The 17,538-nt window shown below is 40.9% G+C and overlaps 3 protein-coding genes across 5 annotated transcripts; 2 read left to right on the top strand and 1 right to left on the bottom strand.

Moving 5' to 3' along the window:
- The first annotated feature begins 395 nt into the window (after positions 1 to 395).
- Positions 396 to 5,958, top strand: ints14 (integrator complex subunit 14). 3 transcript variants are annotated; one of them, XM_047596192.1, is made up of 12 exons: positions 396 to 466; positions 875 to 1,151; positions 1,238 to 1,345; positions 1,502 to 1,657; positions 1,848 to 1,966; positions 2,071 to 2,213; positions 2,303 to 2,395; positions 2,775 to 2,919; positions 4,252 to 4,385; positions 4,611 to 4,729; positions 5,269 to 5,334; positions 5,421 to 5,958. In XM_047596192.1, exons 2-12 carry the CDS (start codon positions 930 to 932, stop codon positions 5,652 to 5,654), a joined length of 1,539 nt encoding a protein of 512 aa, XP_047452148.1. In that variant the 5' UTR covers positions 396 to 466; positions 875 to 929; the 3' UTR covers positions 5,655 to 5,958. The 3 variants fall into 3 exon arrangements, with proteins under 3 accessions (XP_047452148.1, XP_047452149.1, XP_047452150.1); XM_047596193.1 differs by having other exon boundaries at positions 405 to 462; XM_047596194.1 differs by having other exon boundaries at positions 433 to 466; positions 854 to 1,151.
- On the bottom strand, positions 5,838 to 10,805 carry hacd3 (3-hydroxyacyl-CoA dehydratase 3). The gene is made up of 11 exons (XM_047596195.1): positions 10,599 to 10,805; positions 9,230 to 9,272; positions 9,061 to 9,134; positions 8,791 to 8,955; positions 7,916 to 7,961; positions 7,639 to 7,749; positions 7,420 to 7,547; positions 7,229 to 7,341; positions 6,869 to 6,975; positions 6,651 to 6,782; positions 5,838 to 6,542 (listed from the first exon to the last, which is right to left on the bottom strand). The coding sequence occupies exons 1-11, from the start codon at positions 10,674 to 10,676 to the stop codon at positions 6,466 to 6,468; spliced, it is 1,074 nt and encodes a 357-aa protein (XP_047452151.1). The 5' UTR covers positions 10,677 to 10,805; the 3' UTR covers positions 5,838 to 6,465.
- A 7-nt stretch (positions 10,806 to 10,812) lies between these two features.
- On the top strand, positions 10,813 to 17,315 carry ppcdc (phosphopantothenoylcysteine decarboxylase). The gene is made up of 5 exons (XM_047596196.1): positions 10,813 to 11,081; positions 11,903 to 11,998; positions 12,082 to 12,210; positions 12,312 to 12,480; positions 16,605 to 17,315. Exons 1-5 carry the CDS (start codon positions 10,938 to 10,940, stop codon positions 16,691 to 16,693), a joined length of 627 nt encoding a protein of 208 aa, XP_047452152.1. The 5' UTR covers positions 10,813 to 10,937; the 3' UTR covers positions 16,694 to 17,315.
- The last annotated feature ends 223 nt before the right edge of the window (positions 17,316 to 17,538 follow it).

Below are 17,538 nucleotides of genomic sequence, written 5' to 3'. Positions count from 1 at the left end.
TCAAAGGTAGCAAATATGTATTTATACCTTCCGATTGATATAGTTTCCACCTGTTCATGTACTAAAAACAGGAAAGCCTTTGTGGATATGGTGCACTCTCTTTGCCTGTTCATCTGGTACATAGTTTACATACATTGGTGAAAATGAATGTACCAAGTCCTCCTTCGTAAATGTTAATGTTAAGGTTTATGACGAAAAGGCGTAATAAAAGTGTCAGTTTAACTATATCCTTGAAAGATGTAACTTGTGGTGCTGTTAAACTGGATAGAATTAAGCCATATTTTTTTCAGGTATTTTTCCAAGCCCAATGACTGAAATGGCCAACACAATAATAGAAACCTGGTTATATTTATGATTCATATTTAAATCACATAGGAACTATTTATCCACCACTGTCACCCGGACGGAAGTACCGTTGCACATCACACCACAGACACTGGCTGGCCAGTGACATATTGAATGGCAGGTACATTTTTTATTCATTTTGACTTTTGACTTTTGTCAAAATTTGTTTTTCGCCGAATAGTTTAGCTCATATATAGCTGACTTCTCATATTAGTTCAAAAGCAACCGGAGCGTTTCCTCGTCTGAGTCTTTTATCGTTACGTAGCTGAATGCTAACGTAGTTTAGGCTAACACAGCTAACAGCCCTGTGCTTCGACATCCTTGTAGTTTTCAGCGTCATTAATTGTCGTTCAGTGATAAATCTACAAAAGCGTAATTAAGGACAACACGCACACTATGTTACATTATAGCGGGTGGGGTCGATACATAGCCGACATACGATCTCGTCGCCCACTAAAGGAGAAGCTACTAAATGCCAACTTGTTTATCTTGTTTATCTTCTCATAAGTTTCATCGTTTCCTCCTTCAGCGGGAGCCCTTTGGAGTCCATTTCATTAGAGGGGGTTTTGGATAAACAGTGAACCATGCCTACCGTGGTCTTAATGGACGTGTCTCTGTCCATGACACGGCCGGTGTTACCGGATGGCAGCGAAGAGTTTCAAAGGAAGAACCTGGCAGTCCACGGACTCAATATGTTGTTTGAACACATGGCCTCCAACTACCGCCTGGAGTTCACGTCACTGATGGCATTTTCTTCCCTCTGGGAGCTGCTGGTGCCTTTCACCAGGGATTACAACGCGTTACAGGTGGAGTGTTGCCTCCCTTTGAAAAGTATTTGCCTGTGTTTATTTAAAACACATATATAATTTCTAATGCTTTTGTCTCTGCACAGGAGGCTCTTAGCAACCTAGAAGACTATGACAAGACCTGTGTGGAATCAGCTCTGCATGGAGTTAGTAACGTGGTTCAACAGGAGTGGGGTAGTGCCTGTCCCTGCCAGGTACTTTGGCAAGCTCTTTACCTAGCGTCATCACACCTCTGCAGCTATTACACGTCATTAAAGCTCAAACACTTTTCCTACTGTGATTGCAGCCACTCATGCATATTTATTATTGAACAGGCTTATGTTTATGTACCTCCCTCTGGTGTCCTACAGGTGGTGCTGGTTACTGATGGATCTCTTGGTATTGGAAAGGGCTCCCTACGGCACTCCCTCCAAACGCTGAAGCATCGCGGGGATGAAAAGAAATTCCCTCTTCCTTTCCCTTTCCCCACCAAACTGTTCATCATGTGTGTAGCCAATTCAGAGGAGGTACTGAATCACCCCCTTTTTTCTTTTCTGCCAGCGGCTCAACGGTTGTTTTTCAGTTTCAAAACTCTAGATCATGTTCATTATTTGAGAGAGTTTAAAAATGTTCATAATTCCTCCCACACACAAACACCTGAATGCTATGTGACCTGAGGAGTTGTCACTCACTCTTTAAGTGTTTGTGTAATTGCAGTTGCAGATGACTGATGCCATGGACAATTTGGAGGAGCTACTTCGTCTCAGTGGAGGCGACGGACAGATCTTCACTGTCGAGGGTCCACTCTGCATGAAGAGTGTGCAGGCCATGTTTGGGTATGACTGTACTCAGGAAATAATACGGGAAGAAAAATGTACTTTTCATTTTGCATATGTGTAGTAAAGCACGTAATGTTGACGTAATGTTTCCATGTCTCCAGGCGGCTGATTGATCATGCATACTCTCCCTTCCATGCGGTCCTACACTGTGGGAATCTGTCCTCAGACGTTCAGGTGTTCCCTCGACCTGAGCCGGTCGTGGTAGATGATGAGGTGGAGCCCATGCCCCGAACAGTCAGTACAGGTATACAGTTGACTTTAAATGCCGTGGTTAGAATAATTTAAACTCTTATTCAACCAGTAAAACTTCACTATCTGTACTATGTATTTCAGATTTGGAAATTGTGGGCTTCATTGAAATTGCTGACATTTCCAGTCCTCCCGTCATATCCAGACACTTGGTACTACCCATTGCTGTGAATAAAGGTTTGTTTTGGCGTTTTTATTTTTTTTTTTACTGTGGCAGTTACATGAAATGCTAATTGTATTATAGACAGATGGGTTATTTGTAGCTGCTTTTTGTTTCTCTGCTTTAAAAACTGTTTGCAGTTTGAGGAACTAATGGTTTTGACTAAATTACATCCTCTGGCAATGTTCAGCTCAGGAAGGGATTTTCTGTTATTACAAAGTGAGAAAATGGATAGCATGGAAATACAAAACAAGAAGCATTTTTTTTTCGTCACATTTTTTCAATTTCATATTGAAAGTAAAGAGGTCATTTTAAAACGTTAAACCAGATCTATGGGACCTTTGTGTGCCACGTATTTGTGATTTCATCATATATTTTCTTTATACTTGATTTCAGAAGTGGATGACGTCGGTACAGGAGCTACAGAGGAGCTCGAGGAGGAACCTTCTGCCAGTCAGATGGCAGGCAAAAGTCCAAACTTCTGCGTACTTCTGCACGGAAGTCTGAAGGTCGAGGGCATGGTGGCGCTGGTCCAGTTGGGGTGAGATGCACCGGACTTGTTTATAGTTAACTGGTATAGTAGATATAGTTTAGATAGATGTAGTTTTTGAAAACAACTCTAAGACCAGCCTAACATGAAACAACGCTTTCCTGCAGCGGAGTTTAAAGGTTGATTCCACAAGTAGATTCAGCCTTTACTGATCCCTCCTGATTGTGTTTGAAGTCTGATAACTATCTGGCACCAGGTCGTTGGTAGTTAGAGCCTTTGTGTGTCCGGCCTGTTGGTTTGGTATTGACTTGAACTTTGAAGCTTTTTTTCCCCCAACAACAGGGTAAAATATCTGTAACTTCAAGAATAGATGCTGGTAAAAACTTGATGAGTGGTTACAGGGAAATTGTCAAAAAGGAAGGAAAAAATCAGCTAAAGGCAAACAACAAGGCCTAGATCATAAAGCTAGATCGTCTGGGTGGACAAACCATCCTTCTGTGCCCAGATTGAATTCTTTAGTCATAGGTGTAATAGAAGACGATGCTTTAGAGTAAGGAATTATTTAAATGAAATAATTCAGATTCTTCCTCACAAAAGTCACATACTCACGTTTATCATCTACTAATAATTAGGGCCATATCATCCCGTGTAAACTCAGCACATAAAAAGAACGTCAGGGTTTAAAAGAGAAATTAAACAACACCATTTTGTCAAAATAATTAAACACAGGCCAGTATCCATTGCACATGCAGTTTTGCAGAGACCTTTCCATGGTCACTAGGTGGCAGTGTGGTCGTATAGAGTATAGAGTATAGAAGTGTAGTTACTATTGTTTACTTGTCTTGTATTATTTTTGGCTTGTTCTTATGAGAACATTTGTTGAGTACTGTATTTTGGTTACAGAGCTGCTCTTTCACATAAATAAAGAAGTCTCCACTTAACGTCAGGAATGCATCTGCATTTTATGGCCCGTCTGGTAAACCTCTTATCGCCGTACCCCACAGGATGTTAGGGGAAGACAGAGAAAGGCAGGGAGAAGATGAAAGGTTGTTGTTTTCTTTGTTCTGGTGTAAAATGACCGGACTTTGAATGAATCCACAGTCTCGTTTCGTGGAAGATGATCCCAAAGCTAAGTGGTGTCGTGTCCTCCTGTTAATGTCACTGTGTCAAATCTTCCGCCTCTCTGTGGTTTGAGAAGTCTGGTCAGTGTTGATTCTGACATTTTTAATACGAAGGGTGGAAAAGGCAGGTCGTGGGAGTCCCGTCCTCCACGCAGAGATACCTTTCTCAAGAGAATTTAAGACCACATTTGTCTCTGGTGGGATTAAAGGACAGATAGTGAGGTCCTCACTGCATCTAAATCATTGTTTCTTTTGCTCCCAGGCCAGACTGGTATGGTATGCTTTACTCTCAGGCAGACAGCAAGAAGAAATCAAACCTGATGATGTCTCTGTTCGAGCCGGGTCCAGGGCCTCTGCCCTGGCTGGGAAAGATCTCACATTTGGGACCAATCTCAGGTAACCTTTCACCCCTTCACTGTGTCAGGTTTCTCTGCAGTAAAATAAAACGTTCTGTTTTGTCTTTGTGACAAACCTCCTCAGCATGCTGTTCGTATGTGTCGCATTTTTCAGTTTTATAGCGAACATTTAAAAGAAATTGACCCAGGTTTCTGAAGCACGCCTTGATCATGATGCCGTGGATCAACTTCACTCTGATGTTCTGTGGCTGTTCTTGTATTTCAGAGGCTGCAGAAAATCCCTACGGTGAGGATGACAGTAAAAGTCCTTTCCCTGTGCAGCCCCCGGTCAAACGAAGCTATGCCCAGAATGTAACTGTGTGGATTAAAGCCAGCGGACTACAGGTACAGTAAAAAAAAAAAACAAAAAAAAAAAACAAACACTGCATATTGCACTCCTGTTTGATGAAGACTATAGAGAGGACAACAATTAGATACATTTTCTGGCTTTTTATCTGAATTCTACAAAACACCTGCTGACAAAACAATTGAAAGAAACAAGTCTTTTATACTTCAATCAAAATGGTTTTTGATTGATCAATTGACTAATCAGTTAATCCTTTCTGCTGTAGACTCTATGCGAGAGTTACTGATGTAATTACCAGTTTTTGATGTCACAATCAAACAAATATCGACTCCTCACATCCGTTCATGAATGAAACCCAAGATGAATAGATTTTGTGATGTTGTATATGCACAGTATTTACAATAATCTGTTATCACATGACAACATCCTGTTCTTTCCTTTTTCAAACATAACACCGTCTTAACACAATGCTTATTCAGATGTACAGTCAGCGCCTTAACTGACCGCTAAGAATTTCTTGAATGATAACCATCACTTCCTTGTCATCACTGATTTATTGATGCTTGTCACCGTGCAGACGGATGTCCAGAAGATCTTGAGGAATGCCAGGAAATTGCCAGACAAAACTCAGACCTTCTATAAAGTAAGTTTAGCTGAAATGGCTCCAACCTATGAATAAATGGTTCCATTTTTTAAACATTTTTTTTTTTAATTATTTGAATCTATCAGGAGCTGAATCGTCTGCGGAAGGCTGCTTTGGCTTTCGGTTTCTGGGAGCTCCTGAAGGGAGTGGCCGACCTGCTGGAGAGAGAGTGCACCCTGTTGCCAGACTCGGCCCATCCTGACGCCGCCTTCCAGCTCTCGCACGCTGCTCAGCAACTCAAACTAGCCAGCACGGGCGACTCGCAGTACGCTGCCTTCGATCACAACATTGCTCCCATGTACACCGACTTCTCCAGTTGAGCCAAATGAATTGGTATGAATGGACTAATACCCAGCAGCCTCGGCCAGTCAGCGGGGATGTATCCTGACTGTTGTTGAAGAAAGGGGCTACTTCGAGTGTAAATTAATTCAAAGAATGTTGGCGTGTACATACTTTTTTTTTTTTTTACATGTTTTGTTGCATCGTCTTTTTCACATACTAAACAGAGTTAAATTTCATTTTTATTCAGTGTCAGATAGGTGTCACATTTACAGGAAACCAGTGAAACGACTGTTATTGTTACTGTGACTTTCAAAACAATAAAACAGCAGAGTGGGAAACCAACAAAGGTTATTGTTGAGCTTAAGGGACACAAAAAGCTTTCTGTATTTTAGCAGGAGGATTTTCCCTGAGCTTTGTGGAACGGTTCAGAAATCCAGAATAATAACCAAGCGTTCAAGGATATTGTTAAGTTCTTCATTCACGCACCAGTAACCCTCTTTGAAATGACGAAACGCTGAATGTTTCAATGCAAACAAAGTCAAAATTATCAGTGGTTTGAAACAAAATAAAAAGTAATACAGTGTCACACGGAACATCACTTTCGATGGCTTACAGCAGCTACTGTCTGGTATATAAGCAAACGTGACTGTTGTGCAATGATGAAAAACTGCATCATCTGTTGGGTGTTAACGAAAGAGGAAGCCATTTTATTGAGAAACGTGTTAAAGATGACTGCATGATAAAACCTGAACTGATGTCACCAGAGCAGGGTTTTGGAACACGGTGATCGTTTAAGATGTTTCCAAGCAGGCAGCGAAGGCGTTCGACGAAAGCTGTCGACGCTCAGTCTCAGTTTGCTTTGCGCTTTTTGGTTCGGAAGCGCTTGCTCCTCTGCTTGTACAAGTGCCGAAAGTTGGTAAAGAGCCCTGTAAAAAAAAAAAAAAAAAAAAAAAAAAGATCGATATCAGAACACAAATCGTGACATTTGAACATACAGTGTCAGCAGATCGAGATGTGGTGTCTCAACAACTTACCCAAAAACATGAGAACAAGGTAGATGTGCAGGAAGTACGAGAAGCTGACGGAGGTGCCGATGGATTTCGGGAGAGGAATACTCAGGAGTTTAGTTTCGTCAAAGATGGGAATGGATTGTATCACCGCAACAGCTGCAGGGTGATTCAGAGATTACACATTTTAGTACTTTTACGTCGAGAATTAAGAGTTAATTCAGAGACAAGTAAACCGATCGTACCTTCAGCTAAAACGCCTAAAGGATACAATGGCATCCAGATCGTGTACCGCAGCCATGTGAGGGTTTTCCACTCAGTATTGAAGCAGCCCAGCATGTAAAACGGATACCTGAAATTAGGAGAAAGGCTGAATGCATACTTACTCTTGATGAGGTAATGCAGTGATTGGGTTTACATTCGGTTTACAGCCTTAATTGTTCTTTTACAGCTTAGATGTTTCTGAGGGAACAGATTTTAGCTCAAACTGTTTACAAAATTGTGTAAAAAAATCTATCATCAATTCCTCAGATGTTTGGTTTAATTCGAAGAACGTTGGCTGCTTATGAAACACGTGATTGTTTACTGTGAAGCTTCGTACGTACCTAAAGATCTCAATAGCGCTCCACAGGTAGAAAACAAAGAACACGACAGGCTTGTGGTGCATTTCCTCCAAACTACCAAAAATGATGAAGAGGATAAAATTCCTTCCAACCACCTGGTGCACAAACAAAGAAGCACTGAGAAATACTCCATACATACATACTTAAAAGCCAGACACAGGAACATCCCATACCTGTATGAGAGTCGGAATAACACCCGTCCGGACTATACCAAAAGCTGCATTGAGGACCTCCACTGCTGCCAGGATCTGGCAGAAGAACATCATGTCCGCTATCGTGTGAAACGTGTCGTAGAGTGAATCTGCAACAAGTTTTAAGAATGACACTTCTTAAACACGTTTTTGTGAGATGACAGATCAATGGGGGGGGGGGGGAAGAAAGACTTTTCTCACCTTGGCCAAAGATAAAGAGGCGCACGGTCATGTTGACGAAGATCCATGAAAATCCGAGAAACTGTACCAGGTTGTAAATGAACAAAAATCCTGTTTTCAGGCTCAGAAACCCTGAAATATTTCAAATGAACATGAAATCGTTAGGGGGCTTATCCATGTCAAAGATATTCACATAACTGTTAGATGTTGGACACAAAAGAACCCAAAAAAATCAAGTTTCAATGTCTTGACTGTCCAGTTGTAATTATTTTGATTCTTATTACCAGTATTCACTCACCTGTTTCTTTATCTCTTGAAGCCTTCAGCCTGTTCCTTTTCTCCTCCTTTAAAAGTGAACAAACCAACTTAATTCTTTATCCTGTCTATCTTTGTCGAGGAAAAAAAAATCATGATTTTGAAAGCTTTGATTGAATTAACACTTTGCTTACGATATTAAACATTATATTCTCAAGGTTTAAACATATTTTACCACTATAGTTGGGCAGAAGGGAAAAGGACACATGCAGATGCAGCACACAGCGGTGAACTTCAAGTGAACTTTACGAACAGTCCACAAGAATAACAGGCAAGCAGCCGCCAACCCGCCATAAATGTGACAAAGTGATGGATGACGGGTACGTAAAAAGTGGCAACAATATGGATGTGATGAACGGAGAGGCACGCTTTGACTGGATTTTAATTCTTCATGTGGAAGGTTGTCATCAGGGAAAGAAATCAACAACCTGGTAGAGAATGACATAATCAAAAGGATCTAGTTTTTGGCAGCAAGTCAAGCACTAACCCGTATGTTAATGAAGCACTAACTTGTATAAAAGGACAAGCACAACGCCATGAAATCGGTCTGAACTTGCATGGCTTCCAGAAACCCAGTTGTGTTTCTTTTTAAGGCTAAAACTCTGCGTGCATCAAACTTCGAACATCTCCAGTCATATTTTTGATTTTTCTCCTGTGAGTTTTTGACTTAAAAGAGACTCCGTAGATTGCAAGAACTTAGTTATAGGTTAAATTAAAGAGGTACAGACTATTATCTGGTCCTAACCTCTGCACCTTCTGGCTCAAACATATTGGGTATCACTGAAATGCTGCAATCCCTTTTTGGTGTGTTATTTCAAAGCAGGTGCTGCGTGCATCATGTTGTGCATTTGGTCCCACCTTTTCCCGGATCTCCATCTCGGCGTCTGACTCGTCCAGCCAGCGGTCAAAGTCTGGCGCCAGGAAGACCGGTTTACGCTCCTGTACCGTCAGTCTCTCCCACCAGCCTCGCTGGCCTTTCCGCACGGTAACGTTCACCTGCCGCTGCGTGGACCTGTGGCTCACCTGGGCACGCAGATGCATGTAATGAGCATATTCATAAACAAGGGAAAGGTAGCGGCGAGCAAGGAGTGGCAGGTGTTTATGAACGGTTTGAAATTCAAAGCATACCTCTGACTTTACTGGTGAAAGAAACTCCAGGCTGAACTGGTATTCATTCTGCCCTTTTGCACCGTGCCCCTGAGCTGCACACAAAACACCAAGAAATATCACAAATCACACCCGCTTTCAAAAAATAGTTTCACAGCTAAACGCACGTTAAATAACGAATTAATGTTACCTCGAAAGTGAAGGACGTTTTCATGCACATGGACGTCAATATTCTGCAAAAAAGAAAGACAGGCAGATGATAAGCTTTACTTCCTCTTAGAGACTATGTATTCAAGGATCCTTTTACTTCCTGTGAACAAAACTGCTACGCAGATGCCATTTAAAAGACTGATAAGTTAAGAGAAGTTAAGCAAATGTGATTATAAGAAATCTAAAGTAGAAACGAATTAATTACCAACCAGAACTATTTCCCTCCAAGAAGAAAACTATCAAGGAAATGAGTCAGTTAACACAGTCTCCGCCCCGAAAATAATCTTCTTCCTGTTAGTCTGTACTGAATAATAATTAGTCTAGTGCTATTTGAAGAATCTTTGTGTTGCCTAAAAGTGAACTAAAGTTTGAAGTTTCTCTCTGCAGACTGGTGTTTGGGGCAATGTGACATACACAACTCTTTATAATCCCATCTGCAGGGCGAGCTGATAACATTACACTCCTCCCCTGCTGCTGTTCCAGGCCAGAGGGTATTCCTGTGATTATTAACTCATGACCGTGCAAAAGATAAATAAATAATAAATGAATATATATAGGGCAAAGCTGAGACAAAGAAAATCCTAGTTCCTAGTTCTTCTGAGGCAGGACTCCCAGGAGGTCACCGAGCAATGCACAAACTTCGAGTGCATCGAGAAAAATCACCCCTGCATAAATGCATCGCTCTTTGAGAGGAGTCCACCTACACCTGACACATTTTAGCCATGGTTTGAAAGAGGAGTGAAGGGAAGCATCTTTATCTAATTGGTTAAACCCTTTCTGGACAAGGGGGATGGGCTGAGATTTATCAGCCACTTACAACGGAGTCTTAACACCTGTCCCCAAAAACCTTTCACACATCCTCCTCCACACTTTGATTCTTGGAGTCTTTGCCCATCACACTGGATCAAAACAAACTCCTCCTTTTACAGGTGGGTGTCTGGTCTAGTCATGTCAGTAAATTCCCCACCAGTCGTTTAGACCTGCAGAAGCTACTTAGGTGACAACAAGTCCAGGTGTTTTTTTTTTTGGGATATGCCATGACCTGGATTACTGAAAACGATCCCCTGAAATTGTACACACACGCCATCACTAATTCACCAACAGGTTTGGTGGGTCACGGTTGGCCCGTGCTGACAGGCCTTAACAGAGGGCTTTGTACAGATCGACTATCTGTGTAATGATCTCTCTGTTTATCTCTCTAGATATGCAAACTGTGCAGCCGTCTGGCCGTCTACCCGCAGCCGTCATTTGCATTGTTAAATATTTATTCGCGTTGGGTTAAAATAGTTCTCTGACAGCAGGAAAGTGCGAGCAGACGGTAGGGGGTGGGGGGCAGGTTTAATACTCACCTGAGCGTCTGTTAGCTCCACTCGCAGGTAAATTTCTTCGTGGCGTTGAGCCCAGTAAACGAGAGGTGTGAGTGGCATCGTTGCTTTGACTGAAACAAAACCCAGACTTGAGTTAACAGGAATGAATGAAGTCCCCTCTCTTCATGCTAACTGCCCTGGAAGCTATTAGCAAATAATAAACCCAGAATATTCTGCGCGCTCGTCCACCGTCGGCGTAACGACGTGCTCGTGCACAAGACGCCTCTCTGATTGGTTCGTTGCGAATATTTACGGAAGTGGAAGATGTCCGCAGGAACTGAACACTGTAACTTGTCGACCTCCTCATAGAGAAGTGGCAGCATGCAGGCAGAGGACCGCGTCTCATGTCTAAAGTCTGATTTGTTGGAATCTTCTGGGGCATTTCGTGTTCTTGTTGGCGTAACGGGGAGCGTGGCAGCCTTGAAACTACCTCCTTTGGTCTCTCACCTCCTTCAACTCCCTGGGGTGAGCCGCTTCATACAAAGATTTTTTTATGTTGTTTATGTTTGTTTATGTTTTTATGTTGTTATTAGTTACTTGCTCCTACGCACGTTAATGAATACTTTACCTGCCCTAGTGTGCATGAGTTCACCTTTACCACAAGGTGGGGATGTTAGACAGCAACGTAAACTCCCCGCAGCATAATCCTGTTATTAAAGCTTTTTTTAATTAATTAATTTTATTTTCATATAATCCTCCTCATTTCAAGCCTACCAGAGTGAATGAAATAAAAGGCTGACAAATGCATGAAATGAGACTAAGTAAACAGTGGCTTCAGTTTACCCAGTAGCCATGACTTAACATAATCAGCAGGTGAAATGTTACACAGCCTAAGGACAAAGGGAAAAATAGAAGTGACTAAACAGGGGTGGGACTATTTGGGGCAGTGTTTTAATACATTCAATCAACGCAGTGTTATGACTGCAGTCCTAAACAATGAGGCGCAGCTGTGTCTCATTGGCAGACATACTGATCTAGCTAAACCCTCGAACTTGACACAGATACATTTTGTTTTACAGACACGTGCATAGCTACATTTGGATCATTGTCAAGCTACATTTGAGCAGGAGGACATAATCTCTCACCAAAATGCTGCTGTAGGGTTATCTGCAACGACACTATCTGTAGTAATGTCACGTAATACAGATAATACAGACACGGGTCATTAAAACTTTTTACTGCCGCTAAGGTGTTCTGTGTGCCAGCTGTAGGTATATTAGTTTTCCATGTATTTAGCACTGTAACAAAACAGCCTGTGGACATCACTGTCTTGTTTTGCACTTTAGGTGGATGTAAGAGTGGTCACTACAGAGCATGCCAAGCACTTCTACAATCCTGCAGAGGTCTCAGTCAAAATCTACAGTGACGAGGACGAGTGGGAGGTAATAATGAAGTTCACTCAAATCCTAGTATTAACCGAAGGGCTAGTATTTAAAATGTGAAAAAAATGGTATCTCTCCTTTAGCTGTGGACACAGAGATCTGATCCTGTCCTACACATTGAGCTAAGGCGCTGGGCAGACCTCTTCGTCATTGCTCCCCTTGATGCCAACACTCTTGGAAAGATTGCTAATGGCATTTGTGACAATCTGCTGGTGAGAGCATGAAACTGTTGTTTGTTTGATGTTCAGATTGTAATTTGTTACACAGTTTCTCTGAAATACTTTTGGAGTTGAACAGTATTTGTCCTTTGCAGACATGTGTGGTAAGGGCCTGGGATACCACCCGACCTCTCCTTTTCTGCCCCGCAATGAACACAGCTATGTGGCAACATCCTATTACTGCCCAGCAAGTGTCCAAGTTGAAAGAGTTTGGATATGTGGAAATCCCTTGCATTGCAAAGAAACTAGTGTGTGGAGATGAAGGTAGGTTTTAATGCCAGGAAAAACTAAAAATATTTCACATCTACCAGTATTTACTTTCACTGCATTAAATCTCAGAATGCAGAACAATTAGAAAAGAGCTGAAACTAAATACTTTTATTACTGATTATTCTCCCTGTTCAATTGTTAGTTTGGCCAAGAACCAAAAACATTACAGTGACAGAATTGTAATACCAAGAGAAGCAGCAAGTAAGTTTATAAGGGCGAGAACAAGCAGAGTCCGAGCCATTAACTCCTCAGCCACATACTGTGGGACTAAAGATAAAATTCAAGGCCTACTCTTCATTTATTCTTAAAAGAGTTCACTTCCTGATTAGTTGACCTCAGCTCCAGAACAAACTTAACCATAGAGTAAAAGACTGAAATGAATCAAAGGAAATGGCAAATACCGACCAAGCTGGGGGTTGATACCACCGCACGTGTTTTTTTTTTTTTTTGTTGTTGTTTTGTTTTGTTTTAAGGATTCTATCTTCAGACAGTCCTTCGAATAACAGGTTGTAGACAAACACATATTAGCTTGTTTTCTAAGAACCTGTACTTTAGACTACGATCCGCCCCAGAGACTGACATCAGCTGAAATATTTTAGGAACGTTTTCTCAGTGGCAAGCCTGCCCTCAAGTTGAACCTTTCTCTCTTTTTTTACCTTCTGGGAAATATTTTATTTTTATAATTAGACCAAATTGTGAATGCTGCAACTAACTGAACTGTCGAAGCTTGGCAGTATCAAATCAGCCTTCAAGTGTTCAGATAACTACTTCTGCCTTAAGATGTGCTTGAATAATAAAGGTCTCAGTGTAGGGGAATTAAGTTTTTAAACCTTTTTGTATGATAATTGCACTTTGACGGAAGAAAAATATTGTAATTGAATTCATTGATTAATAGTAGATCAGTCTCATTATCTGAAGTCTAAGATCTTAATACAGTGAGTGATTGTCTTTTTCCGTCTCAAAAGGACATTTTCTGACAACGGCTTAAGTGAAAAGTCCTACAAAACAATTGATGAATAATGAAGAAGCTTAGCAGAATAATAAAATTAATGAGTTGGTTTGGTAATAGTGACAAGTAGTTTGAATGAGAAAGAGGATGAGAATGGAGCATTCATTGATGGATTAAAATTGATTAAATTGCTATGTGACATCAAATCTGCTTAAAGCAGCATGGAGGATGGAGGATAGGAGCCTACCTTGAATGCTTGACTGCCATAATTGTTATAGAAAATAAGTTATGTGGTTCAACGTGGCTAGAAAAAAAACAAGTAGGATAAATGATTATAAGAACAATATGACAATAGGCGGGAAAAGACAAAAATGACGAACGAAAAAAGATGAAGTTACTTAGAGAGAAGAAGGAAAAGGGTAAAAGTAAAGTTAGTCTTTGCCACAGTAGCTATGATGACTAACAGTATGAGACTAATAAAACAAAGAAGAAAGGAAAAGCATTATATTTGGATGAATAAAGCTCTGTACTTCTAACTATAACAGTCTTACTTGCAGTAATACATTTAAAAGTCTAAACAGATTCTCAGGAATGTCCGATTTATGATCAGTCAGTGTTATCTGTCCCTGTGTGGTGCTGGTATCTGTCGACGTGATGTTTTTATCACTTCTGTGCTGGGAACCGGAAAAATTAATTAGCATCTCCATGGAAACAGTTTAAGTGATAGGTAAATATCTTTTCTCCCCCCAATAACCTGAAGGGAGTTGTGGAGTTGTCCTACAACAGTCATCTTGGCCACGGTTTATCCAAAAACTACAGTTAAAACAAAGGCAAATGGACTTGTTGGGTTTCCTAGAAGACTTTTTACATTCATCCAAGTAGCATTGGATGAGTTAAAACCATAAGTCCAGCTGCCTTTGTTTCAGCCTAGTTTTTTGTCTTTTCTTTGGATATCACATTGTTAATTTCAAGCAAAATCTGACCATTACGTACACCAGAAGACGACCAGAATGGCCAGGTATTGATTAAAATGATTAAATACATGCAGCGTACATTGGTGGTTGCAATGGCTATTCGACTTTACTGCTGCGCTGTGACACTTTAAGCAGGAAGTCAACTAGAAGACAGGTGAGGAACCCAGTGGGTCAGCCAACTAGATTGGTTGATGATTACTTTATTCATCCCCAAAGGGAAATTAGGTCATCATAGCAGTCCGGTATTTGAATACAATAAAATACTGAGGTATAAAAACTAGCAGCGGTTCATCAAGTGTGTGGAAATACTTCACTTAAGATCAAGCCCATTCTACTGTCACATGCACAATATGTAATGACGGTCAGTGAACCTAAGGTCACCTGAATTTCATTGTCTAAATTATTAGACCTTTAGCTGCTATACACGGAAAACATTTTAGTTGATCAAATCCTGCAGGTGGCCGAGCTCAGATTTACAGCGGCCCATTTTTAAATTATTTTAGCTAGTTTAGTTTACATGTTGACTTAAAGGGTGTAGGAATTACACATGTGTTGCTGTGGACTCGCAACATGTGTTCAAAAGGGCTGTCAATTGAAGTGATCCTCAGGACAAATTGACAGTTTCAGACATAAAAATAAATAAATAAAATAAATAGTGTGCCAATGAGCTCACCAACATTATGAGACCAGGGTGTCCATAGAAGGCAACAGTGGTGGATGATTTCAGGATTCTTCCCATGCTAAATAAAAAGCACAAAACAACTCATCATACTCTCCAAGAGGTAGAAGTTTCATTATTCAAACCTACAATAAAGGGAAGACTTTAGGAGCTCAAATGGTTCGCCACATGGTACAAAGCAGTCATAAACCTCAAAAACCAAAAGGCCAGATTAGACTTTGACGAACAAACAAACAAAAAGCAAATAGAGCTGGAGCAGCATTTGTTGGACAGATGAAACTCAGATCAGTGATGTAATAAAGCTCAAATTTTAGAATATGATGTTGGACCAGAACTTCCTGGAGTTGGTAGATTATATTGAGAGTCTCTCAGAATTCTTTTGTCTGTGATTTGTTTTCGTGATACCAAGGTAAGGGGCCTTCCCCCAACACTCACATGTGGTAGTCGACTAAGTTTCGCTCTCACAAGTTGCAAAAATATCATGTACATGAGGAGAAAGGAAGGAAATAAACCCCATACAAACACCATAGCAACCACGACTTGCAGTGTTTCTTGGTTGTGAAACTGAAACGTTATTAACTGTTGGGTCGGACTGTAGGCGGTATACCACAGGACTCCTCTCTCACAGCTCCACTGTGAGGCCATCTGGCAAGACGTTTCAGCCAGCTATCAAAAGCTTTTACTTATCAATGGGGACTTCCTCAGTCACTGTGTGACCCAAGTCAGGTCATCCTGATGCAGGAGATATGATGACCTCACAATTAACTGAGATATGGCTTCTATGCTCTATACCGTCAGAACAACCAATAAAATCATGTGCTTCCCACCTGAATTTTTCATCCCACAGATCACAGTGTGCATCAAAGAGATGGACATGGAATAATAGGCTCTAACAGAATAGTACAAGTTGCCACTGTAACACATATTGTCTTGATGTAGAGTTCTGGCAATTACACATCTATTGAAAGCCCGTTGAGCTGGGGGCTTAGATGACTTGTGGCATTGAACCTCTTCAACAGCAACAGAGTGAAATGATCAGTGAATGCACAGCTCAACATATTAAACATGAGGTTAAGCATTCTACGGCTCATATGTTTTCTTCCACAATAGTGATGTGCGGCCTTCTCAGATTTATCCACATGAAGCTGAGGGGATTGGCCGATGCTTCAAGCTGGAGATGGACCAAAAACGTTCTGTGAAAGCAACGCAGCAATGAATGTGTGCATTTTTACTTGCTCAGGACTAAACTGAGAACAGAAAAATTCCACAAACAAAAAGAAGACAGCTGCAGTAAAGGCCCTCGCAAGGGATGCCCATTCTCTGGTGATGTCCATGGATTTCAGATGTCGGGCAGTCAATACCTGCAGAGGATGGAACATTTATTTATGATTATGTGAATTTGTTCAACTGCTTTTGAACCCCAGAAAATAAGGGACTGTGTATAAAAATGGTTGTATTTAACTCTAGTTAAACAGTTAAATAGCAAAATTCTAATAATTTCTTTCCTTTGCTGTAGGTAAAGGCGCCATGGCGGAGGTATCAACTATTGTAAGTGTTGTCGGACAGTATCTCCAGAAGCCAGAAGAGTCATCTCAGGAAACGTGAACAGAACATTATACCGCTCTTTCCGCATCAAATGCCAAAACTGAATAAATGTGATGGCTTCCATTCAGTTTCCAGCTTTGCCCCACACACCCACGGTCGACTCACGCACCAGCTTACACCTGTTTTACAAATAATAAGTGTACAGATCATTACTGACTGATATCTCCCTGACTCCTTTGTTAGTATTGTTGCACCTGTTAGGGTGGAGCACCTTTATCCTAACAAACACCTGGTGTAATTTTTTAAGAATTTGATCACCTGCAACTTCTGGGGCCAGATGAGCTGGCAAAAAAACAAAAAAATAACACATTGATGGTAGTATGTTTAAGAAAAAACATCAGATGGCTTTGTCACCTTTTCTGCAGGGATGGAATGATACTAAACACGTTTATTTAATGAATATCAGTGAGAATGAAAACGTCTGCTCTTGTTTTCTGCCTACAGGCATGCACTTGTGTGTGTACAGCCGCCAGCACAAACGTGTCCATTGTATTGTAATCTCTTCCTTGTTGTTTTTTTTTTTTTTTTTTTTTTTTTTTTGCATTTGGCAAAGAAAGTTTGACAAACTTGTTTAATGACGTGTTCCATTTGTATGTCATTGAAAAAACGTCCTCACAATTTACTTGTGCCTGTTTATTTTGTGTCAAATATCAGCTGAGTAAACGTTAGATACCGTCATGTGGATAATGACACGTCAGATACGGGCATAATATTGATGGTCAAATACAAACTATGAATGAAGGTCAAGAAGGAGATTGTAAATCCTGGAATGCGTGACAAGCTTAGTTTGCTGATGGAACTGGTGTCGAAGTAAAATTGAGGTAGAGGTGTAGGGCCAGATATTA

This window comes from Mugil cephalus, chromosome 10 (genome assembly GCF_022458985.1).
Source record: "Mugil cephalus isolate CIBA_MC_2020 chromosome 10, CIBA_Mcephalus_1.1, whole genome shotgun sequence".
NCBI classification, from domain to species: Eukaryota; Metazoa; Chordata; class Actinopteri; order Mugiliformes; family Mugilidae; genus Mugil; species Mugil cephalus.
The sequence above is the reverse complement of the archived record's forward strand: the minus strand, read 5'-3'. Positions and strand labels throughout refer to the sequence as shown.

What these genes read in the sequence shown, in the direction of transcription:
- ints14 (XM_047596192.1), top strand. Translation starts at nt 930, where the DNA reads ATGCCTACCGTGGTCTTAATGGACGTGTCTCTGTCCATGACACGGCCG. An exon ending in ACCCATTGCTGTGAATAAAG is followed by an intron (nt 2,396 to 2,774) that starts GTTTGTTTTGGC and finishes ACTTGATTTCAG; the next exon opens with AAGTGGATGACGTCGGTACA. An exon ending in ACATTTGGGACCAATCTCAG is followed by an intron (nt 4,386 to 4,610) that starts GTAACCTTTCAC and finishes CTTGTATTTCAG; the next exon opens with AGGCTGCAGAAAATCCCTAC.
- hacd3 (XM_047596195.1), bottom strand. Translation starts at nt 10,676, where the DNA reads ATGCCACTCACACCTCTCGTTTACTGGGCTCAACGCCACGAAGAAATT. An exon ending in TTTCACCAGTAAAGTCAGAG is followed by an intron (nt 8,956 to 9,060) that starts GTATGCTTTGAA and finishes CTGCGTGCCCAG; the next exon opens with GTGAGCCACAGGTCCACGCA. An exon ending in TTTAGGCGTTTTAGCTGAAG is followed by an intron (nt 6,783 to 6,868) that starts GTACGATCGGTT and finishes ATCACCCTGCAG; the next exon opens with CTGTTGCGGTGATACAATCC.
- ppcdc (XM_047596196.1), top strand. Translation starts at nt 10,938, where the DNA reads ATGCAGGCAGAGGACCGCGTCTCATGTCTAAAGTCTGATTTGTTGGAA. An exon ending in GTGACGAGGACGAGTGGGAG is followed by an intron (nt 11,999 to 12,081) that starts GTAATAATGAAG and finishes TCTCTCCTTTAG; the next exon opens with CTGTGGACACAGAGATCTGA. An exon ending in ACTAGTGTGTGGAGATGAAG is followed by an intron (nt 12,481 to 16,604) that starts GTAGGTTTTAAT and finishes CCTTTGCTGTAG; the next exon opens with GTAAAGGCGCCATGGCGGAG.